The sequence below is a fragment of the Schistocerca gregaria genome, chromosome 3 (assembly GCF_023897955.1).
Source record: "Schistocerca gregaria isolate iqSchGreg1 chromosome 3, iqSchGreg1.2, whole genome shotgun sequence".
Classification (NCBI taxonomy): domain Eukaryota; kingdom Metazoa; phylum Arthropoda; class Insecta; order Orthoptera; family Acrididae; genus Schistocerca; species Schistocerca gregaria.
The window spans coordinates 422,279,419-422,304,654 of record NC_064922.1 but is presented as its reverse complement, the minus strand read 5'-3'; the positions used below and the strand labels follow the sequence as shown (position 1 = coordinate 422,304,654).

Sequence of the window (25,236 nt, the reverse complement as noted above, 5' to 3'; positions counted from 1 at the left end):
AGAGCGATTGACGGACATACTAGAGACAATGCCCATGTTTAACGGATTTTCATTGTAGTTTCCATTTCGCTCCCGATTGAACCGTAGTGTCCGAACAGCTCTCGTATATCTTTCCAACAGAGGTGGGTTTTATGCATCCGATGATTAACCTCAAACTTCATTCAAGGCAGGGTCCAAAGCCTTGGCTGTGAGATACTGGATACGAAATCGATTTACACTTCCGACAGTCTTTTAAAATCTGTATCGCCCACAAACTGGGTCATGTTCTATCCATTTATGCCACCTGGGACTGTGAGAGCTGAGGAACACAGCTGGGTGTGATAGTGCAAAGGATTGCGACATAAGCGCGCTTCATCGTATCTACAAAGCAACTGCCTCTGAGATCATGCAGCCACTGGGTTTTTCAACATGGTAAGTTATGACGAATGTACGGTGACTGCCTCGCTACAGCGAAAACCGCTGCCAGACTGGTAGTCGAGTATCGAGGATTTTAACAGCGGATAGACTGGCCACAGTGAAGAAAATCACTTGCCAGCTCGACGTTGGGTATCACCAAATGGTCAGCAGTCATAATATCCAAACCTACGTCGTTAATATGGAGTGTAGTAGCCACAGTCCTAGCCACAGTTCTAGACGAAGAGCTGTGCTCATCACACGTCACAGCGGACGGTTAGTAAGCCGGAGAAACTTCGCGATCGCACCCTAGAAGCACCAGGACTGGCGAGTCTCGGTATACTTCGATATACGCCGAAGGCAGAGGACAAGTGAGTTGGAAATAGTATGAGGTAATGCAGTCTGTGTGCCAACAGAAAGAAGTTCAGACCGGTGGTGGATGTGGTGCCATGTGTGGGTCGTTTACGTGGAGTAAAATGGGACACCTAGAACCTGATGGTATATCATCGGATCTCACAAGCGAACTTTACAGACACTCATTATGATCTCTCAGCGTTACTGATTAATTATCTGCTTCTGTGTGTTCAGCCTGGCTGTTGATTCCATTATTGTACAAGATAAGCTGCATGACAAAAACGATGAACCACCCACAAGGGGAGGTGGAAATGAAGTGAAAGTTCACGGTTCGAGAGGTTATGTGATGTTATTTCATTGATTACAATATGGAATCGAATTTACAAGGAACCTAGCAGTATGAGTCCACGTGTGAATTTGACGCGGCACCCCCTCTGGTCTGAAAGCACGCACTTCTTCGGTTGGGAAGGCTGTCATATAGCAGTTGCATCGTCTCCTGCTGCAAGCTGATCCACAACTGTTGTAACTTATTCTTGATCTCTTATCTTGGACACTGGTACTGGGGTAGAGTTGACATCCGAGCTAGTCAGACACAGGTTCTGTCTGAGACAGATCGGGATTCTTGCTAGCCTTTGAAGTGCCCTCCACATCACGCAGACAGTTCATAGAGGCACGTGCCGCGCGATGTCGAGCATTGTCTGTTGAAAAATGGCACCACTTGAGGATGCAGGTTATCCATCACTAGGCGCTGTGCCGTCAGTCACTATTAGCCGTGACCTGAACTCATATCCAATGGCGCCCACACCATAGCGGCGGGAGCAACAGTGCATCAAAACGTTGGAAGAATGGAACCTCTACCCAGGTCGCTGTCATATTCGCCGATAATGGTCATCCGGGGTAGTGCCGAACCGTGATGCATCAATGAACACCATGTGACCCTATTCATCAGAAGTCTATGCTTCCTGGTCGCGGCACCCCTCAAAATGTGTTCTCCCCAGGTCGCTGTCATATTCGCCGATAATGGTCATCCGGGGTAGTGCCGAACCGTGATGCATCAATGAACACCATGTGACCCTATTCATCAGAAGTCTATACTTCCTGGTCGCGGCACCCCTCAAAATGTGTTCTCCCCAGGTCGCTGTCATATTCGCCGATAATGGTCATCCGGGGTAGTGCCAAACCGTGATGCATCAATGAACACCATGTGACCCTATTCATCAGAAGTCTATGCTTCCTGGTCGCGGCACCCCTCAAAATGTGTTCTCCCCAGGTCGCTGTCATATTCGCCGATAATGGTCATCCGGGGTAGTGCCGAACCGTGATGCATCAATGAACACCATGTGACCCTATTCATCAGAAGTCTATGCTTCCTGGTCGCGGCACCCCTCAAAATGTGTTCTCCCCAGGTCGCTGTCATATTCGCCGATAATGGTCATCCGGGGTAGTGCCGAACCGTGATGCTTCAACGAACACCATGTGACCCTATTCATCAGAAGTCTATACTCCCTGGTCGCGGCACCCCTCAAAATGTGTTCTCCCCAGGTCGCTGTTATATTCGCCGATAATGGTCATTCGGGGTAGTGCCGAACCGTGATGCATCAATGAACACCATGTGACCCTATTCATCAGAAGTCTATGCTTCCTGGTCGCGGCACCCCTCAAAATGTGTTCTCCCCAGGTCGCTGTCATATTCGCCGATAATGGTCATCCGGGGTAGTGCCGAACCGTGATGCATCAATGAACACCATGTGACCCTATTCATCAGAAGTCTATGCTTCCTGGTCGCGGCACCCCTCAAAATGTGTTCTCCCCAGGTCGCTGTCATATTCGCCGATAATGGTCATCCGGGGTAGTGCCGAACCGTGATGCTTCAACGAACACCATGTGACCCAACGAACACCATGTGACCCTATTCATCAGAAGTCTATACTCCCTGGTCGCGGCACCCCTCAAAATGTGTTCTCCCCAGGTCGCTGTCATATTCGCCGATAATGGTCATTCGGGGTAGTGCCGAACCGTGATGCATCAATGAACACCATGTGACCCTATTCATCAGAAGTCTATGCTTCCTGGTCGCGGCACCCCTCAAAATGTGTTCTCCCCAGGTCGCTGTCATATTCGCCGATAATGGTCATCCGGGGTAGTGCCGAACCGTGATGCTTCAACGAACACCATGTGACCCAACGAACACCATGTGACCCTATTCATCAGAAGTCTATACTCCCTGGTCGCGGCACCCCTCAAAATGTGTTCTCCCCAGGTCGCTGTCATATTCGCCGATAATGGTTATTCGGGGTAGTGCCGAACCGTGATGCATCAATGAACACCATGTGACCCTATTCATCAGAAGTCTATACTTCCTGGTCGCGGCACCCCTCAAAATGTGTTCTCCCCAGGTCGCTGTCATATTCGCCGATAATGGTCATCCGGGGTAGTGCCGAACCGTGATGCATCAATGAACACCATGTGACCCTATTCATCAGAAGTCTATACTTCCTGGTCGCGGCACCCCTCAAAATGTGTTCTCCCCAGGTCGCTGTCATATTCGCCGATAATGGTCATCCGGGGTAGTGCCGAACCGTGATGCTTCAACGAACACCATGTGACCCAACGAACACCATGTGACCCTATTCATCAGAAGTCTATACTCCCTGGTCGCGGCACCCCTCAAAATGTGTTCTCCCCAGGTCGCTGTCATATTCGCCGATAATGGTCATTCGGGGTAGTGCCGAACCGTGATGCATCAATGAACACCATGTGACCCTATTCATCAGAAGTCCATACTTCCTGGTAGCGGCACTCCTCCAGATGTGTTGTGTTGTGGTGTTAACGACTGCCTACGGACGGTACAGTAATTGCCTGCTTCAGCTACTGCTAGTCTCCGCTCAGTGGAGCTTGAAGACACAGAATGCTTCAAGGTTCCCAATACTTTTTCTCGGATGGTAAGTGCAAGAGGTTACAATGTGCTTGGTGCACAATAAGGCCATCCTCCCTTTCGATGGTCAGAAGTGGTTGACTAGAGCCTTGATAATAGATCTGTCTACCCTCACGTTCCCATGCAGTCCAACACTGCGCCACTGTCACATCTGAATTCCGCATGAATCTGGTTGCTGCACGACTTGTCCAGCCGGCCAAATGGAGCCCCACAATGAGGCCCCTTTCAAAATTCGTCAGGTGCTGACAACGCTGTCTCAAACGAGGATGTGGCATCTCCATGTTCTTCACGGTGATGACACGACATCTGACGCTGTTCACTTTCCTTACACACCATAGCAGGCCTGACAACAACACTAAACACGTACAACATTGATGCACTCTGGTGGCAATTCTACCTGTCACAGAGAATTGGAAGCCTAAGCATTTACACTATGTGAGCAAACGTATCCGGACACCTGGCTAAAAATGACTTACAAGTTCGTGGCGCCCTCCATCAGTAATGTTGGACTTCAGTATGGTGTTGGCCCACCCTTACGCTTGATGACACCTTCCACTCTCGCAGGCATACGTTGAATGAGGTGCTGGAAGGTTTCTTGGGGAATGGCAGCCCATGCTTCACGGAGTGCTGCACTGAGGTCGGTCTGTCGGCCTTCCAAAAAATCCCAAAGGTGTTATACACGATTCACGTCAGGACACTGCAGGCCAGTCCATTACATGGATGTTATTGTGTTACCACTCCGCCACAGGCCGTGCATTATTAACAGGTGCTCGATCGTGTTGAAAGATGCAGTCGCCATCCCCGAATTGCTCCTCAACAGTGGGAAGCAAGAATGTGCTTAAAACATCAGTGTAGACCTGTACTGTGATAGTGTCACGCAAAAGAACAAGGGGTGCAAGCCCTCTCCATGAAAACACGACCACACCATAACACCACAGCCCCCAAATTTTAGTGTTGGCACTACACACGCGGGCAGATGACGTTCATAGGGCATTCGCCATACTCTCACCCTGCCATCGGACTGCCACATTGTGTACCGTGATTCGTCACTCCACACAACGTTTTTCCAATGTCCAAGCGAGGCTTCGTATGGCATTTACCGACGTGATGTGTGGCTTACGAGCAGCCGCTCGACCTTGAAATCCAAGTTTTCTCACCTCTCGCCTAACAGTCCTGATGAGGTTAGGAATTCATGGGTGATGGTCTGGATAGATGTCTGCCTATTACACATTATGACCCTCTTCAACTGTCGGTGATGCCTTACGGTCAACAGACGAGGTCAGCCTGTACGCTTTTGTACCGTACGTGTCCCTTCACGTTTCCACGTCACTGTCAAATCGGAGCTAGGGATGTTTAGGAGTGTGGTAATCTTGCGTACAGATGAATGCTTTCTCACGATGTCTGATGACTACTGAGATCGATGATGTGGAGTACCTGGCATTAGGTGGCAGCACAATGCACCTAATATGAAAGACGTACGTTTTTGGTGGTGTCCAGATACTTTTGATCACACAGTGTATATACCCGAGAATGATGTGGTATGTGCATGAAGTTACAATGGCATGTGACTGTGTCATTTGGGTGCTTCACTGTTTTTGTTACTCAGCGTCTTTCGACGACCGGTTGAGTCGTTTTCTTCAACTGCTGCAAGCTGTGGTATTTTGTGGAGTCTCTGCTTCGACTCTCACCAGGCTATGAGGTGTTGTTGGTGTCGTGTGACTATTTATAGCTGATTCCGACTTCTGGCGCCCGTTATGAGCTTTGACGCTCCCCTTTTGCAGCTCATTTGTAGTTCAGATACCACTTTGAAACAAATTGTGAGCCTTCTCGAGCTCTGACGAATGAGATTGCAGACGAGATATAAATAAATTCAGTGCTGGATACCAAGCCTTGCTTAAATTGTAACCTCCTCCTCCATTTATTCTGTTTTCTTGCTTATTTATTTCGACTGATTGCTTGGTTACGAAACTTGGTGTTTGAACAGTGATGATGGTCTAGTCGTATTTAATTTCATGAGCATACTCAAGGTAATGTTCGGTGACAGCTCATGTACCCTGTCCTTTTAATCTGGTGAGTCGCTAATGTTGTTCATTGCACCTGTTCTCGAGTGTTCTAACAGACTGTTCTATATATGACATGCCACTGGCCTTTAGAGGCCTAGATCGTATTTAACATTATAATGAAGATTTTGTTTCGTAGCTGATGCAAGCGAAACGCAATGGATGACACGTTTCCGAAGGAGTTGCCAATTTTTCTGGGGAGTGGGCCAACAAAGCACAGATAAAGGGTTGTGAGCTTTAGCTCTTTCTCAGTCTCAACCTCTTCTTCAGGTGTAGTTAGTTTTGACTACAACACCTGTTCAATCTGCTCATCATCGTCCCCTCCCCTAAAACTAAAATTTCGCGACTCTGCCTGGAACGTAAGCTCCCGGAATTTCAACGGTAAACACCTCCGTAATGCGCTACGCCTCTCTTTAAGATTCTGCTACTGGGTTGGTTATCTTTATTGTACTCTCGCGTAAAGTAAAAGCTCTGAACTTCCTCTATCTCGCCTATCAATCTAATCTGGTGAGGGTGTCGTACAAGTTTCCCAGACTGATGTGGAACGCTCAAGTATTTATCCAACAACTGTTTAATGAGCCACTTATTTGCATACGAGATTCTTAATGAATGTCAGCCCGGAATCTGCCTTTTCTACAATTTGTTTTACGTGGTTATTCTACTTCACGTAGTTCTGGATGGTTATTCCTAGGTATTGTACGCTACCTACTGTATCTAGTAATTTGTCGGCAATAGTATAATGTTACACCACTGAATTTCTTCATTTATACATGTGCAATATGTAGCATTTATCGAAGATCATTGTCAGCTCCCATGTCATGCAAAAAACGCCTACATCTACATCTACATCCATACTCCGCAAGCCACCTGATGGTGTGTGGCGGAGGATACCCTGAGTACCTCTATCGGTTCTCCCTTCTATTCCAGTCTCGTATTGTACGTGGAAAGAATGAGTGTCGGTATGCTTCTGTGTGGGCTCTAATCTCTCTGATTTTATCCTCATGGTCTCTTCGCGAGATATGCGTAGGAGGGAGCAATATACTGGTTGACTCTTCGGCGAAGGTATGTTCTCGAAACATCAACAAAAGCCCGTACCGACCTACTGAGCGTCTCTCTTGCAGAGTCTTCCACTGGAGTTTATCTATTATCTCCTTTGGCGATTACTAAATGATCCTGTAACGAAGCGCGCTGCTCTCCGTTGGATCTTCTCTATCTCTTCTATCAACCCTATCTGGTACGGATCTCACACTGTTGAGCAGTATTCAAGCAGTGGGCGAACAAGCGTACTGTAACCTACTTCCTTGTTTTCGGATTGCATTTCCTTAGGATTCTTCCAATGAATCTCAGCTTGGCATCTGCTTTACCGACGATTAACTTTATATGATCATTCCATTTTAAATCACTTCTAATGCGTACTCCCAGATAATTTATGGAATTAACTGTTTCCAGTTGCTGACCTGCTATTTTGTAGCTAAATGCTAAGTGATATATCTTTCTACGTATTCGCAGCACATTACACTTGTGTACATTGAGATTCAATTGCCATTCCCTGTACCATGCGTCAATTCGCTGCACATCCTCTTGCATTTCAGTACAATTTTTCATTGTTGCAGCCTCTCGATACACCATACCATCATCTGCAGAAAGCCTCAGTGAACTTCCGATGTCATCCACCAGGTCATTTATGTATATTGTGAATAGCAACGGTCCTATGACACTCCCCTGTGGCACACCTGAAATAACTCTTACTTCGGAAGACTTCTCTCCATTGAGAATGACATGCTGCGTTCTGTTATCTAGGAACTCCTCAATCCAATCACAGAATTGGATTGATAGTCCGCATGCTCTCACTTTGTTCATTAAACGACTGTGGGGAACTGTGTCAAACGCCTTGCGGAAGTCAAGAAACACGGCATCTACCTGTGAACCCGTGTCTATGGTCCTCTGAGTCTCGTGGACAAATAGCGCGAGCTGGGTTTCACACGACCGTCTTTTTCGAAACCCATGCTGATTCCTACGGAGTAGATTTCTTGTCTCCAGAAAAGTCATTATACTCGAACATAATACGTGTTCCAAAATTCTACAACTGATCGACGTTAGAGATATAGGTCTATAGTTCTGCACATCTGTTCGACGTCCCTTCTTGAAAACGGGGATGACCTGTGCCCTTTTCCAATCCTTTGGAACGCTTCGCTGTCCTAGAGACCTACGGTACACCGCTGCAAGAAGGGGGGCAAGTTCCTTCGCGTACTCTGTGTAAAATCGAACTGGTATCCCATCAGGTCCAGCAGTCTTTCCTCTTTTGAGCGATTTTAATTGTTTCTCTATCCCTCTGTCGCCTATTTCGATATCTGCCATTTTGTCATCTGTGCGACAATGTAGAAAAGGAACTACAGTGCAGTCTTCCTCTGTGAAACAGCTTTGGAAGAAGACATTTAGTATTTCGGCCTTTAGTCTGTTATCCTCTGTTTCAGTACCATTTTGGTCACAGAGTGTCTGGACATTTTGTTTTGATCCACCTACAGCTTTGACATAAGACCAAAATTTCTTAGGATTTTCTGCCAAGTCAGTACATAGAGCTTTACTTTCGAATTGATTGAAAGCCTCTCGCATAGCCCTCCTCACACTACATTTCGCTTCGTGTAATTTCTGTTTGTCTGCAAGGCTTTGGCTATGTTTATGTTTGCTGTGAAGTTGCCTTTGCTTCCGCAGCAGTTTTCTAACTCGGTTGTTGTACCACTGTGGCTCTTTTCCATCTCTTACGATCTTGCTTGGCACATACTCATCTAACGCGTATTGTACGTCTATGCTCTTCCGTTTTTTCTGCTGTTCGTTACAGTGTTGTACAGTCGGGTTTATATGGCGGCGATATCGATAGTATTTCGCACCTATGATGTCCACAAATTTGACATCTACACGATTACTCTCTAGTTGACTCTTAGGTGCTCGGCAGAATGTTCATAGAACCACTTCGAGACAATTTCTTTAGTGATTGTCTTCTCTCGCCGGTTCTTCGTCTGACTATAGTTTGACGATTTTTCCGACGTTTCTCCAGCACGAGTAGCTAACATTCTTAAAACTTCACTCTCCAGTGCTGGTGGCGGTTTGACGTATTCAGCCTCTCGTGGTGACGAAACGTCGGACAAATCTTGAAACAAACGTCGGCCAGAGACAAGGCGAAAGGAAATTTATCAGCAACTGATCAGGAAAGCCTTAACAATAATGCAGTTTCTCTACACTTCCTCTCGTGATACCACTTGGGAAGAAGACCTCCTAAATCCATCCGTGCGAAGTCTGGTTACTCTTATATCATCTCGATGACCATTTCTCCGTAAGCACATGAGAAACAGCAAGGTAGGTTGCTGTTCGGAGGAGGAAGTTTGTGGTTGTGTTTAACGAAAAGTTGTCGCCGGAGCGGAAAACGCCTGTGTTTTGATGAATGTTACCCCAGGTCACTTACCAAGTCTCTGACACTATCTGCTACACTTCTTTGAACTTTCTCAGTATCCTCCGTCCATCCTATCTCGTAAGAATCCCATCCCGCGCAGCAATATTCGAGAGGAGGACGGAGGGCCGGCCGCGGTGGCCGAGCGGTTCTAGGCGCGCAGTCCGGAGCCGCGTGACCGCTACGGTCGCAGGTTCGAATCCTGCCTCGGGCATGGATGTGTGTGATGTCCTTAGGTTAGTTAGGTTTAAGCAGTTCTAAGTTCTAGGGGACTGATGACCACAGCTGTTAAGTCCTATAGTGCTCAGAGCCATTTGAACCATTTTTAGAAGGACGGACGAGCGTAATGTTGGCCGTCTCTTTAGTAGATCTGCATGGATGTGTGTGCTGTCCTTAGCTTAGTTAGGTTTAAGTGGTTCTAAGTTGTAGGGGACTGATGACCTCAGCTGTTAAGTCCCACAGGGCTATGAGCCATTTGAACCATTTGAACTGGCCTGTCTAGGGTTCGGTCCTTTACCCAATGGAACACCAATGGGATGAGTTAGAAACTTGACTTCGTTTCAGACCACAGCGTCCAACATCACAACCTTTTCTGATTTCGGCTCTTGAGGAAGTATGGCCTGACGTTCGTTCACAGACATTCTTACTCCTTACTGAAAATGTGACGAGCAGAGTTGAAGCCGTCATAAAGGTCACTTTAAGGTCCACAAACAGGTGAGACTCTTGTGATCAGATAATGCATATTCCAAAAGCCTATTAAACTACAGGCCATTAAAATTGCTACACCAAGAAGAAATGCAGATGACAAACGGATATTCATTGCACGAATACATAACACTAGAACTGAGATGTGATTACATATTCACGCAATTTGGGTGCATAGATCCTGAGAAATCAGTACCCAGAACAACCGCCTCTGGCAGTAATAACGGCCTTGATACGCGAGGTGCAGCTGCCCATGAAGCTTCAACACGATATCACAGTCCATCAAGAGTAGTGACTGGCGTACTGTGACGAGTCAGCTGCTCGGCCACCACTGACCAGACGTTTTCAATTAGTGAGCGATCTGGGGAATGTGCTGGCCAGGGCAGCAGTCGAACATTTTCTGTATCCAGAAAGCCTCGCACAGGACCTGCAACATGCGGTCATGCGTTATCTTTCTGAAATGTACGGTTTCGCAGGGATCGAATGAAGGGTAGAGCCACGGGTCGTAACACATCGGAAATGTAGCGTCCACATTTCAAAGTGCCGTCAATGTGAACAAGAGATGACCGAGACGTGTAACCAGTGGCACCCCATACCATCACGCCGGGTGATACGCCAGTATGTCGATGACGAATACACGCTTCCAATGTGCGTTCACCGCGATGTCGCCAAACACGGATGCGACCATCATGATGCTGTAAACAGAACCTGGATTCATAAGGAAAATTGACGTTTTGCCATTCGTGCACCCAGGTTCGTTTTGAGTACACCATCGCAGGCGCTCCTGTCTGTGATGCAGCGTCAAGGGTAACCGCAGCCATGGTCTCCGAGCTGATAGTCCATCCTGCTGCAAACATCGAACTGTTCATGCGGATGGTTGGTGTCTTGCAAACGTCCCCATCTGTTGACTCAGGGATCGAGACGTGGATGCACGATCCGTTACAGCCATGCGGATAAGATGCCTCTCATCTCGACTGCTAGTGATGCGAGGCCATTCGGATCCAGCACGGCGTTCCGTATTACCCTCCTGAACTCACCGATTCCATATTCTGCTAACAGTCACTGGATCTCGACCAACGCGAGCAGCAATGTCGCTATACGGTAAACCGCAATCGCGATAGGCAACAATCCGCCCTTTATGAAAGTCGGAAACGTGATGTTACGCATTTCTCCTCCTCACATCACAACAACGTTTCACCAGGCAACGCCGGTCAGCTGCTGTTTGTGTATGAGAAATCGGTCGGCATCTTTCCTAATGTTAGCACGTTGTAGGTGTCGCCACCTGCGCCAACCTTGTGCGAATGCTCTGAAAAGCTAATCATTTGCATATCATAGCATCTTCTTCCTGTCGTTTAAATTTCGCGTCTGTAGCACGTCATCTTCGTGGTGTAGCAATTTTAATGGCCAGTAGCGTAGAATCCAAAGTGGAGGGAAAGGGGGAAATGATACAGGTATGCGGTGTGTCTGTACCCTCTACCGCCGCACAGTGTAGTGCCTTACGGAGTCGTGATGCAGACGTAAGAGTAGTGCTCTGGAGGAGTTGGACAGGGGGGGACGTGGTGCAGCCGCGGCGCCCGTCCCTGGCTGTGTGCGCCGAGGTCGGCTCGTATCGACTGTGCCCGCGCCGCCGGCAGCATCCCGTTTGGCGTCTTTCAGCGCGCGCCGTAATATTTCGCCGCGGGATCAGAAAGTGCAGGCGGCCGCCTCCGCCGCCGCCCGCCCCCGCTCGCTAACCGCATCAGCAGCGAAATACATTTCTCCGCCCCCACCCCGCCGCGCTTCAGCCCCTCTATCTTGATATAATTTGGGCTCCAGTAAGCAGCGGCACAGGGCGACCAGCAAGTACCGCCTCGCTCGCAAATATCGACGTTTGCCTTCCCTCCGGAATGGCTCTCCGATGCCGCTGCCGCGCGTTTCTTCTGCGCCCGCACCCGCTCGCAGAGGTTACGTCTTGTAGCTGGTGGGTGCAAAGCACAGAAAAAATATCGCTGCAGATTTGCTTATTCTAATATGTTATCATGCTGTTCAACTAACTCCGTAAGGCTCACTCTAAAGATGAATGAAACAGTAAAACAAAGTTTAACACATGAAATTTGACATTGTCAAACCAGAGCAAGCGATCTACACTCCTGGAAATGGAAAAAAGAACACATTGACACCGGTGTGTCAGACCCACCATACTTGCTCCGGACACTGCGAGAGGGCTGTACAAGCAAAGATCACACGCACGGCACAGCGGACACACCAGGAACCGCGGTGTTGGCCGTCGAATGGCGCTAGCTGCGCAGCATTTGTACACCGCCGCCGTCAGTGTCAGCCAGTTTGCCGTGGCATACGGAGCTCCATCGCAGTCTTTAACACTGGTAGCATGCCGCGACAGCGTGGACGTGAACCGTATGTGCATTTGACGGACTTTGAGCGAGGCGTATAGTGGGCATGCGGGAGGCCGGGTGGAGGTACCGCCGAATTGCTCAACACGTGGGGCGTGAGGTCTCCACAGTACATCGATGTTGTCGCCAGTGGTCGGCGGAAGGTGCACGTGCCCGTCGACCTGGGACCGGACCGCAGCGACGCACGGATGCACTCCAAGACCGTAGGATCCTACGCAGTGCCGTAGGGGACCGCACCGCCACTTCCCAGCAAATTAGGGACACTGTTGCTCCTGGTGTATCGGCGAGGACCATTCGCAACCGTCTCCATAAAGCTGGGCTACGGTCCCGCACACCGTTAGGCCGTCTTCCGCTCACGCCCCAACATCGTGCAGCCCACCTCCACTGGTGTCGCGACAGGCGTGAATGGAGGGACGAATGGAGACGTGTCGTCTTCAGCGATGAGAGTCGCTTCTGCCTTGGTGCCAATGATGGTCGTATGCGTGTTTGGCGCCGTGCAGGTGAGCGCCACAATCAGGACTGCATACGACCGAGGCACACAGGGCCAACACCCGGCATCATGGTGTGGGGAGCGATCTCCTACACTGGCTGTACACCTCTGGTGATCGTCGAGGGGACACTGAATAGTGCACGGTACATCCAAACCGTCATCGAACCCATCGTTCTACCATTCGTAGACCGGCAAGGGAACTTGCTGTTCCAACAGGACAATGCACGTCCGCATGTATCCCGTGCCACCCAACGTGCTCTAGAAGGTGTAAGTCAACTACTCTGGCCAGCAAGATCTCCGGATCTGTCCCCCATTGAGCATGTTTGGGACTGGATGAAGCGTCGTCTCACGCGGTCTGCACGTCCAGCACGAACGCTGGTCCAACTGAGGCGCCAGGTGGAAATGGCATGGCAAGCCGTTCCACAGGACTACATCCAGCATCTCTACGATTGTCTCCATGGGAGAATAGCAGCCTGCATTGCTGCGAAAGGTGGATATACACTGTACTAGTGCCGACATTGTGCATGCTCTGTTGCCTGTCTCTATGTGCCTGTGGTTCTGTCAGTGTGATCATGTGATGTATCTGACCCCAGGAATGTGTGAATAAAGTTTCCCCTTCCTGAGACACTGAATTCACGGTGTTCTTATTTCAATTGCCAGGAGTGTATAAGGAGCGATCAAAAAGTTACCGCTCGAAGGCACTGCTGCAGCATATGCAATGTAGCACGACTCCGATGATGGTATATAAGCACCGATGTATAAGCAAGGGATTATTACAGCATTGGTGTCGTTCTGACGAGCATGAGGTAAATGCGGAAACGTGAACTACGACGATGTTATGACCAGATGCGTCCAAACAGGATCATCGTGTTATTTTTTTTATGTGCCAAAGGACAAACGCCTGCAGACATCCATCGGAGAATGAAAAATATGACTGGGACAGCATGCCTGTCGAAACCACCGTTGTGGAACCGTACGCCAAGTTCGCACGTCCCCGTATCGCATATTTCGTAAAACAGAAGTTACGCCAGTCCAAGTGGGAAACATTCGAGGACCCACTTTATATTCATCTGTCTCCGTGCGATTATCACGCCTTCTGTTCCCTTAAAAAAGGCCGTGAAGGTTCGAAGATTCACGTCCGGCGAGGATGTGCAGCAGGGAGTTACGAACTTCTTCATGCAGCACGACACGGTGTTTTATCAAACGGGTGAGAATATTAGCATCACGAAAAGCTTCAAGGCCACCATAATCTGCTTGATTGCCCCACACTACAGCAAGTGTGAGCCAAGTACTACCTCCAAACACTGCCTGTACATCACAGGTAAAGTTCAGATGCAGTGCACGAAACTCATTTGGGCCTCCAATTAACTGCTGCTTATTAAATTGACCAGCAAGGTCAATATCAATAGCCTTCAAGCTGCGATACACAGGTACACTGCGCCGCCAGCGACGACGCCATGCACCTCTAAGCTCTTGGCGATTTTATCTGACTAGCGCACAGATTTTAGACTGTGCAGCCATCGAACAGAAACTTTGTGATCGCTCCTTATGTTTTGGATAATACCTATTTTTATTCACAGTTGTCTTGATCGTATTTTGTGGATTCATGACAGTTGACTGGTTTCGACCCTAATGAGTCATCGTCAGAGCCAGGATGTTGTTACGAAAGAAACGCATCGAGTCGTCATATAGCGCTGACAGTGCTAGCTTATAATCAACGGCAACCTCGATGAGCGCTTGATGTGTTACTTGCTCAACAACGTCCTGATTCTGAAGATGACTCATTACACTGAAACTAGTCCACTGTGAAATAACCACAAAATGCGGTCACGACAATTTTGAATAAAAAACGTTTGCCATGGAACTTCAGAATTTAGCTTAGTACAATGAGCGCTCTTAAAACAGAAAATTGTGTAGTACAGTCCAATTACACCACTGTCAATCACTTTGACAGAATCTTTCTCGCCATATGTTTGAGTTTTACTTCAAAATTAGCTGCAAATAATTGCACTGTTGCTCTATCAGTAATTGATAGGTGCGTATTTAGTGTCGTACCAGTGACTCGTTCATTACTTACAGACAGCAAGCACTCTACAATAATCCTACTTGCATCACTTACAATAATGCATCAGTTATGTAATCCTGTTTTGAGCGAGAAAGATTTGTTACTGAAGTAAATAGATAACGCAGTCTTGTCGATAACTCAACGTTACAGGACGGTGTCTGACTGACGATAAGGATTATTTGTTACTCAAATTACGACAGCAACCAGCCACTGTTATTTACTGCGTTTATCTTAACTTACAAGAGTCGCTGCCTTTTTCGAGCATGAAAGGTCTATCGTCAGCGAGAGGTTTACGATCGGCAGCGTGTCTTCTATATTCTGTTGTTCGACGATGGATTATGGATTCGGAGAGAGGTATAACCGATCACTTGGCATTTAACTATAGCAACACGAAGCTGTCGATAGAAAACATCACACCACAGTCGACATATGAATATACAAGACATACTACGAAACTTACGCTAGCTCTTGATTATGTAACTTTGATGTTCGAAACTCGTAACGACTCTGTTACATTAAAGCAAACACAGAAAATTTTTAGCTTGTTGCTCTCTTAGTTCCGGCAAGAGCTAAAGCAGTTACGAGCATACAATGATGGTCTTACAGCTAAGGCACAAAAAAGCGTAACTGTTAATCGCAGTTCTAAGTTTCGCTAAGCAAACTTGCATCACAATACTAGATCTGCTTACGTGTATGGTACGCAGCGCAGCGGAAGGCCTTTGGAGGCGGCTGAGTGCGCAGACGTGGCTTGGCGGCCAGGGCGAGGGGCGCCGGCCGCGTTGAGGTTATGTCGGCGGAGGCGGCTGCGGCCGCCGCTGCTCCCGGCGCCTCCGACTTGCCGCCGCGGCCGCCGGTCGCGGAGTGGCGCTGATTGCTCATTAAGCCGCGCACGCGCACATTAAATTAATTAGCGGCGCCGCTCAACAGGTGGCTCTGCCGCCTCCGCGCTCCGCGCCGCATCAACACTTGTTAAACTGGAGCGCGCCGCCCTAATGCAATTTAGGCTCGCCGGCAGGCATCCCAGTCCCAACACTAATTTTTGCTGCACAAAGCACTCTTTCTTCTCTCTTCCTTTTTTCTTTTTTAAGCGGGGGCTGCGTCACCCCCTTTCTTTCCTTGCTTTTTCCCCCTTTTACATTTTGACCACTTTCTACGCGCTTGCAAGGCGGCACAAATATTCTCTCTCTCTCTCTCTCTCTCTCTCTCTCTCTCTCTCTCTCTCTGTATTTGTGTATGTGTGTGTGTGTGTGTGTGTGTGAATGGAGAACTCTCCTGGGAAACTTACGTTTTTGAATGGGATAGCTAGCCTAATTGGCGTATAATTTTTAACTAACTATAAACAAAAATGTGAAGAAAGTGTTGACGTGAAATGGCCAAGCAACAGTGAAAACAATATGGACAAGTAGTATAGCCTTTATCCCATCGTTTGCGACAGTAATAAGAGTCTTATTTAGATGAAATATGTTTTGCAATATTTTACGGAGTTTTAAGTCGTTGCTGAACTACATGATTTTCCTTACAAATGTTCTAGGCGCCCAGTCCGGAACCGCGCGACTGCTACGGTCGCAGGTTCGAATCCTACCTCGGGCATGGGTGTGTGTGCTGTCCTTAGGTTAGTTAGGTTTAAGTAGTTCTAAGTTCTAGGGGACTGATGACCTCAGAAGTTAAGTCCCATAGTGCTCATAGCCATTTGAACCATTTTTTTTTCCCTTACAAATCAGTTTGCCATAATCGTAAACAATTATCATCTTTTAAAAGACCATTACTAAACAACGTTAAATTAGTATTATCTCACTTTTTTCTAAAGTTCTTGTATACATATCTGCGTTGCGGCATACGATCTTTTTTTCGTGAGTCTAGCAGCTTCTGCTGTGTGTGTGTCTGTCTGTCTGTGTGTGTGTGTGTGTGTGTGTGTGTGTGTGTGTGTGTGTGTGTTTTGTCGTTACCTGGCGAAGTTCACAACTTGCTTACTCGGAAGGCCACACTCAGATCAAACGTGACGTGAGATTTCAGGCCACCCGTTTCTTGGTAAGCGAGTGTCTGCGTACAGAAGTGAGAAGGCAAGTTAAAGCTGAGAATTTTCTTGTCGCTGTGGTTGGAGACAGTACAGAATGACTTGGATGTTAGGCTAAGGAGATAGATATGATGACGGTGATAAGAAAATGAGACTCTGCATTGATTTAACGGTCTGCATTTTATTGCTTCTTCGCCTGTTTGCCGTGAACATGCAGAAGAGGCCAGACACCAGTCTGTAACTTTAGTAAGTGTAGAACGGAGACGAGACTCACTAAATTCTACAATACGTTACTGGAACAAATGGCCACTCCGGTCTGTAACTTTGTTAAGATTTGGGTACACAGAGTAATGTCAGATACTGCAGACCATGTAGCAACGAACTCTCAGATTCCTGTTCGTGTTTATTGTTGTTACCAGGCCTGGTAGGGTATATGATGGGCGTAAACAGTGTCAACTGTTGAAAAAACATTTCTCTGTGCGATAGAATGGAAATACTATCAACGACAGAGCTGCCAAAGCTGAGTTACTGAACACAGCCTTCCGAAATACGTTCACCAAAGAAGGCGAAAAATGTATTCCAGAATTAGACTCAAGAACAGCTGCCAGCACGATTAACGTAGAAGTAGACATCCTCGTAGTAGTGAAGCAACTTAAATCACTTAACAAAGGCAAGTCTTCCGGTCCAGATTGTATAACAGTTAGGTTCCTTTTAGACTATGCTGATCAAATACCTCCGTACTTAACAACCACATACAACCATACGTTCGACTAAAGATCCGTACCAAAGACTGGAAACTTGCACAGGTCCCACAAATATTCAAGACAGGTGGTAGGAGTAATCCACTAAATTACAGGCCCATATTTGGTTTTTGGAACATGTATTGTGTTCGAACATTATGAATTACCCCGAGAGGACGGGTATTGACACACAGGCAACACGGTTGTAGAAAACATCGTTCTTGTGAAACACAACTAACTGTTTACTCACACAAAGTGGTGAGTGCTATTGATAAGGGATTTCAAATTGATTCCGTATTTCTAGATTTCCAGAAGGCTTTTGACACTGTACCACACAAGCGGCTTGTTGTGAAATTGCTTGCTTATGGAATATCGTCTCAGTTACGTGACTGGATTAGTGATTTCCTGTCAGAGAGGTCACAGCTCGCAGTAATCGACTAAAGCAAAAGTAATTTCTCGCGTTCCCGAAGGCAGTGTTATAGGACTTTCGCTGTTACTCATCTACATAAACTATTTAGGAGACAATCCGAGCAGCCGTCTCAGATAGTTTGCATCTGACGCTGTCGTTTATAGACCAGTAAAGTCATCATAAGATCAAAACGAACTGCTAAAGGATTTAGAAAAGATATCTGTATGGTGTGAAAATTGGTATTTGACCCTGAATAACGAAAAGTGTGAGGTCATCCACACGAGTGCTAAAAAAGAAAACCCATTAAACTTCGGTTGCACGATTGATCAGTCAGATCTGAGGGCCGTAAATTCAACTGAATACCTAGGAATTACAATTACGAACAACTTAAGTTGGAAGGTACACATAGAAAATGCTGCGAGGAAGGCTTCGTTTTATTGGCAGGACACTTAGAAAATGTAACAGATCTACTAAAGAGACTGCCTACACTACGCTTGTTCGTCCTCTTTTAAAACACTGCTGTGCGGTATGGGATCCTTACCATTTAGGATTGACGGAGTACATCGAGAAAGCTTAAAGAAGGGCAGCGTGTTTTTTATTATCGCGAAATAGGGGAGACAGTGTCACGGAAATGGTACAGAATTTGGTGTGGACATAATTAAAACAAAGGCTTTTTTTCTTGCCGCGGAATCTTCACGCGAAATTACAATCACCAACTTTGTCCCCCGAATGCGAAAATATTTTGTTGACACCGACCTACATACGGAGAAGCGATCACTATAATAAAATAAGGAAAATCAGAGCTCGCACCGAAAGATGTAGGTGTTCGTTCTTAACGCGTGCGAACAATAGAAAATTATTGTGAAGGTGGTTCGATGAACCCTCTGCTAGGCACTTAAAGGTGATTTGCTGAGTATCCATGTAGATGCGGATGTAGATGTAGAACACGGAAATGCTGCGGCGGCCTACTCGTGTGAGATAACGTTATCAACAGCAGTGTCCTGATTTGGGGCACTTTCAGGTGACAGTGGCATGGGAACGTGAGGGCGGGCATACTCGTCGTGAAGGCTCCGATCGACCATGTCTGACGACCACATTGGAGGATGAGTGCATTTTGCCCCAAGCATTTCGTAACCCCTTCACATCTATGCTTACCATCGAAGAACACATAATAGAGTACGTACAGCATTCTGTGTCACCCTGCACCACTGGCCGGAGATAAGCAGCCGACTAGAAAAATTACCGTACCACGCGTAGGCAGTCGCCAGCACCACAACACAAACGGCCGCGGTTAAACGGCCGCGGTTTGAGGGGTGTTGCGACTGGGAGGCATTGACTGCCCATGAATGGGGCGGAGCTGCACTGTCCTGGATGACTATCGTCGGCGAATACGGCGGCGACCTGGGGAGTCCCGTTCTTTGAGTGTTTTGGAGACACACGGTGGTGTCGCTCCTGGCTTCATGGAATGGGAAGCCATAGGGTGTTACTTTAGGTCACGGCTGGTAGTGACTGAGCGAACTCTGACAGCACAACGGTACGTCAAGTACGTTCTGTATTTCCACGCGTTATTTCTCTTGCAAAAGTACTGTGGTGGCAGTTTTCATCAGAACAATGCTTACCCATACACCGCACGTGACTCTACGAACCGTATACGTGTGAGGTACTCGTGCGAACAGTCAGCTTCCCAGATCTGTTCCCGGTAGACCAGCCCTGAAGCCAGTCCAAGTGAGGTGCTGCAGAGGTTACCACAATAGACTCGTATTCAGGAGGTCGACTTTCAAAGGCGGCTTGGAACATCCATATTTACGCCTTCTGTGACCTAAATTATTTAAGGCAAATGTAGGGACGGTTCCTTTCTAAAGCGGACGCTCACTTCACTTCCCAATCCTTCAATAACACGCGGTTTTCACAATGTTTTGACGATTTCAAATTTTAATAACGCGCGAAAAACAAGATACAGCCACTATGGCGCCGTTTATTAGTATTACTCAATGTCAGGTTTCATACGAGGCACAGGTCAGTAAACATATAACACTGGTCGAAGCAACGACGTGCGTTCGCGGTGCAGTGCTGTTCTCGCTACGGCGAATCTGCTCGTGCGCGTGCAGCATGTCTTCGTAAGACTTTAAAGATTCAGTCCGCCCCCGTCAGCTGGGTGGTCACCGCGGCGGAATGCCACGCCTAGCCGGCCGGAGTGGCCGTGCGGTTCTAGGCGCTACAGTGTGGAGCCGAGCGATCGCTCCGGTCGCTGGTTCGAATCCTGGCTCGGGCATGGATGTGTGTGCTGTCCTTAGGTTAGTTAGGTTTAAGTAGTTCTAAGTTCTAGGCGACTGATGACCTCAGAAGTTAAGTCTCATAGTGCTTAGAGCCATTTGAACGATATGCCACGCCAAGAGGCCCGGGCTCGATTCCCGGCTGAGGCAGGAGATGTTCTCCGCTCAGGGAGTGGGTGTTGTGGTGTCCTCATCATCATTTCATCCCCATCTCCGACGCGTAAGTCACCCAATGTGGAGTCGAGTGTAATAATTACTTGCCTTCGGCGGCCGCACTTCCCCGAATGGGGCACTCCCGGCCCACAATGCCGTACGCTTATTTCCATTTTCCGAGATTCAGCCGCCGTATCCATTTCCTGCTCGTGGAACAATATTTAATTGGGTAAGAAACTTCCGTGCAACTGCCAGTGCATCGAATTCTAAGTCACCGGCCATCGGAAAACCGTCCCTGCTACCGAGAACAACGAACGTGTGCCTAGCAGTTTACCGGCGAGCTCTCGTCTTTCATTACGAACACGTTCTCCCATGGAGACGATCATAGAGATACTGGATGTAGTCCTGTGGAACGGCTTGCCATGCCATTTCCACCTGGCGCCTCAGTTGGACCAGCGTTCGTGCTGGACGTGCAGACCGCGTGAGACGACGCTTCATCCAGTCCCAAACATGCTCAATGGGGGACAGATCCGGAGATCTTGCTGGCCAGGGTAGTTGACTTACACCTTCTAGAGCACGTTGGGTGGCACGGGATACATGCGGAGGTGCATTGTCCTGTTGGAACAGCAAGTTTCCTTGCCGGTCTAGGAATGGTAAAACGATGGGTTCGATGACGGTTTGGATGTACCGTGCACTATTCAGTGTCCCCTCGACGATCACCACAGGTGTACGGCCAGTGTAGGAGATCGCTCCCCACACCATGACGCCGGGTGTTGGCCCTGTGTGCCTCGGTCGTATGCAGTCCTGATTGTGGCGCTCACCTACACGGCGCCAAACACGCATACGACCATCATTGGCACCAAGGCAGAAGCGACTCTCATCGCTGAAGACGACACGTCTCCATTCGTCCCTCCATTCACGCCTGTCGCGACACCACTGTAGGCGGGCTGCACGATGTTGGGGCGTGAGCGGAAGACGGCCTAACGGTGTGCGGGACCATAGCCCAGCTTCAAGGAGACGGTTGCGAATGGTCCTCGCCGATACCCCAGGAGCAACAGTGTCCCTAATTTGCTGGAAAGTGGCGGTGCGGTCCCCTACGGCACTGTGTAGGATCCTACGGTTTTGGCGTGCATCCGTGCGTCGCTGCGGTCCGGTCCCAGGTCGACGGGCACGTGCACCTTCCGCCGACCACTGGCGACAACATCGATGTACTGTGGAGACCTCACGCCCCACGTGTTGAGCAATTCGGTGGTACGTCCACCCGGCCTCCCGCCTGTCCACTATACGCCCTCGCTCAAAGTCCGTCAATTGCACATACGGTTCACGTCCAAGCTGTCGTGGCATGCTACCAGTGTTTAAGACTGCGATGGAGCTCCGTATGCCACGGCAAACTAGCTGACACTGACGGCGGCGGTGCACAAATGCTGCGCAGCTAGCGCCATTCGACGGCCAACACCGCGGTTCCTGGTGTGTCCGCTGTGGCGTGCGTGTGATCATTGCTTGTACAGCCCTCTCGCAGTGTCCGGAGCAAGTATGGTGGGTCTGACACACCGGTGTCAACGTGTTCTTTTTTCCATTTCCAGGAGTGTATGTAGCGAGCCAGTCGAGATGCAGTAGGGCGCTAGACTGTTCCTAAAACTAAGAATTGACGAGTACAGCGCTGTTTAGACGGCTGTCCTGATTTTGGAAGACGATAGTGTACGCAGGTCACTCATTAGGAAGATTTAGAAGAAAAGGGCACGAATGATTACCGAGAATGTTGAAATATACATCATGATTCATGTTCATGAGAACCTTAATGAGTCGTCCCAAAATATCGTTCAAAAAAACAGCCCCAAAACACAGCAGAACCACCTCCATCCTGACCTGCACATTCTACCTCTACATCTACGTCTACATGACTACATTCTAGTTCAAACTTAAGTACCTTGCAGAGTGTTGATTAAGTAACTTTCAAACTATTTCTCTACCGTTCCGCTCTTGAAAACCGCCCGAGAAAAACGAACACTTAAATCTTTGTGCACGAGCACTGATTTCTCTTATGTCATTACGATAATCATTTCTTCTCATGTATGTTCCCTTCAACAAAATATTAACGCATTCGGGGAAGAAATATACTGACTGAAATTTCATGAAAATATCTCGCTGCAACGAATAACGCCACCCCAGCTCGCGTATCATTTCTGTGGCTCTCTCCTGTTTCACGATAAAACAAAACGAGCTGCCCTTCTTTGAATTTTTTCGATATCTTCCGTCAATCTTGTCTGGTAAGGAAGCATGCGTCAATCTTATCTGGTAAGGATGCAATACCGCACGGCAGTCCTCTAACAGAGGACGGAGCAGCGTAATGTAGATAGTTCTTTACTCCATTTGTTGCGCCTTCTAAGTTTTCTGCCAATAAAACGCAATGTTTGGTTGGCCTTCTCCACAGCATCATCTATGTGATCGATCCAGTTTAATTTGTTCGTAATAGTAATTTCTAAGTGTTTGACTGAATTCACAACGTTTAGGCTTGTGATTTATCGTGTAACCGAAATGTAACGGATTCATTTTTGTAATGATCTCACGCTTTTCATTATTTGGCGTCAGTTGCCACTTTTCGCACAGATCGTAGGGATCTTTCGCCGATCGAGCGTTTATCCATAATAGTTAAGGATGAAGCTATTATCTCAACACACAAATATTTTGTCTAAATCGTTTTGCAATTGTTTTGATGCACTGATGACTTCACTAGACAGTAAATGACAGCATCACCTGCAAAAATCTAAGAAGGCTCCTCAGATTGTCTCCTAAATCATTTATACAGATTAGGAACAGCAGAGAGCCTGCAACTCTTTCTTGACGAATGCCAGATAACATCTCAGTTTTACACCATGATTTTCCGTCAGTTACTAAGAAATCCGACCTTTCTGACAGAAATCCAGTTGCACAACTGAGAATATTCTCCATACACACAGTTTGATAAGAAACCGTTTGTGAGGAACGCTATCAAAAGCCCTCTAGAAAGCTAGAAATATACAATCCCCTGTCGACAACACTCTTTGCTTCTTGAGAGTAAAGCGTTACTTGTGTCGCGCAGGAACGATATTTTCTGAATCCATTCTGAATATATGTCAATAGACCGTTTTCTTAGAGCTAATTCACAATGTTGGAACACCAATATATGTTCCAAACTCCTACTGCAAATCGACGACAGCGACAAGGGTCTGTAATTCAGCGGATTACTCCTATTTCCTTTCTTGAGTGTTGGTGGGGTCCGTGCAACTTATCAGTCTTTAGGTAGGAATCTTTCGTCTAGCGAGCGTTTATATATGGTAGTTAAGTATGGAGCTATTACATCAACATACCACGAAAAGAACAAAACTGGTATACAATTTGCCGTAAGACTTTCCTTTATTAAGTGATCTGAGTTGCTTCGCTACACCGAGGATATCTACTTCTAAGTTACACATGTTCCTATCGCAGTGGTTAGCACACTGGACTCGCATTCGGGAGGCGACGGTGGATTCCCGCGTCCGGCCATCCTGATTTAGGTTTTCCGTGATTTCCCTAAATCACTCCAGGCAAATGCCGGGATGGTTCCTTTGAAAGGGCACGGCCGAATTCCTTCCCTAGTCCGGTGAAACCGACGACCTCGCTGTTTGGTCTCTTCTCCAAACAACCCAGTCCCATGTTGCTATCTGTTTTTGATTCAAATTCTGGAATAATTGCTTCGTCTGATGGAGGAATTTCGGAAAATCTCATTTAGTAACTCAATTTTTGCGGCACTGTCACCGGTGACATTACCATGGATAAAGTGTAGTTAAAGTATCGGTCGTGTCCTGCGCCTCCACACACTTCGGGTTAAACGCCTCAATGATGCTTCTGTACTCTTGATGTCACGCATCATTTGGAAAGAGGTAAAACTTGAGTGTGTCAGACAACACATACATCCAGTCAGCTTATGTCCAGTTTCTGTGTTGAAGACGTGCTGTGGGAATTGGCCTTTTGATGGGTACCCAACTCCAGATATCCGTTACACCCAGCTCTTTCCCCAAAGTCCGCTCGAAAACTTGTTGAAATTGACCTTCATTCACTGACAGCAGCAATTCCTATAGGATTTGAAACCGACTGGCGTTGGCGAGATGGGGCACTAGTCTCCGGTCCATCAATTTGGATTTTTGCAGACTCTTTGGACAGTTAATGTTGACAGGTCAACAAATCGGACAACTTCATTCACAGACCACTAATGTGCACTCTGGAAAACACGGTCCGGCAAAAGACATCCCTTATTTCAAAAGGTAGTGGCAAACAAACGAAGATACGGAGGAAATACTTTTATTTGTGAACAATAAATACTGGGCCATTTTTCATTAGTTGGATCATGTCAGGTAAATGGCGTCCTCAGTTGTTGACATATTGACGAAGCCCTTTCCGGAAGTTCTCCATAGTTCTTCGAGTCATATCCGGTGGAATAGCAGCCACTTCTGCCTCCTCAAGTACGTGCAGGGTTATGGGGCGATGTTTGTACACTTGAGCCTTTAAGTATCCCCAAGCAAAAAAATCGCAAGGTGTTAATTTAGGTGGCCTTGGCGGCCAGCTAAAGTTTCCTCGCGAACATAGATGATGTCCAGGAAACAACTTTCTCGAAATTTACAAAGAATGCCAAACAGTGTGCGCCGTAGCACCGTCTTGTTGGGACCAGACTCCTTGGTCTTAATGGTCCCCAACAATCTGCTTTTACTTTCGTCGGAGGAACGTCTCTATCGTGTGACAGTAGGGAGTTGAATGAGTCATCATCGTTACATCATCTTCTTCGAAAAACTGTCAA

The 25,236-nt window shown here is 47.6% G+C and overlaps 1 protein-coding gene across 1 annotated transcript in view; it reads right to left on the bottom strand.

The window, feature by feature from the left end:
* The window catches only part of LOC126355401 (uncharacterized), a 56,855-nt gene extending 41,139 nt beyond the window's left edge, over positions 1-15,716 (bottom strand). Inside the window, exon 1 of the mRNA XM_050005698.1 lies at positions 15,527-15,716. Within this exon, the coding sequence (XP_049861655.1) occupies positions 15,527-15,716 (190 nt within the window). The remainder of the gene's footprint in view (positions 1-15,526) is intronic.
* Positions 15,717-25,236: the final 9,520 nt, after the last annotated feature.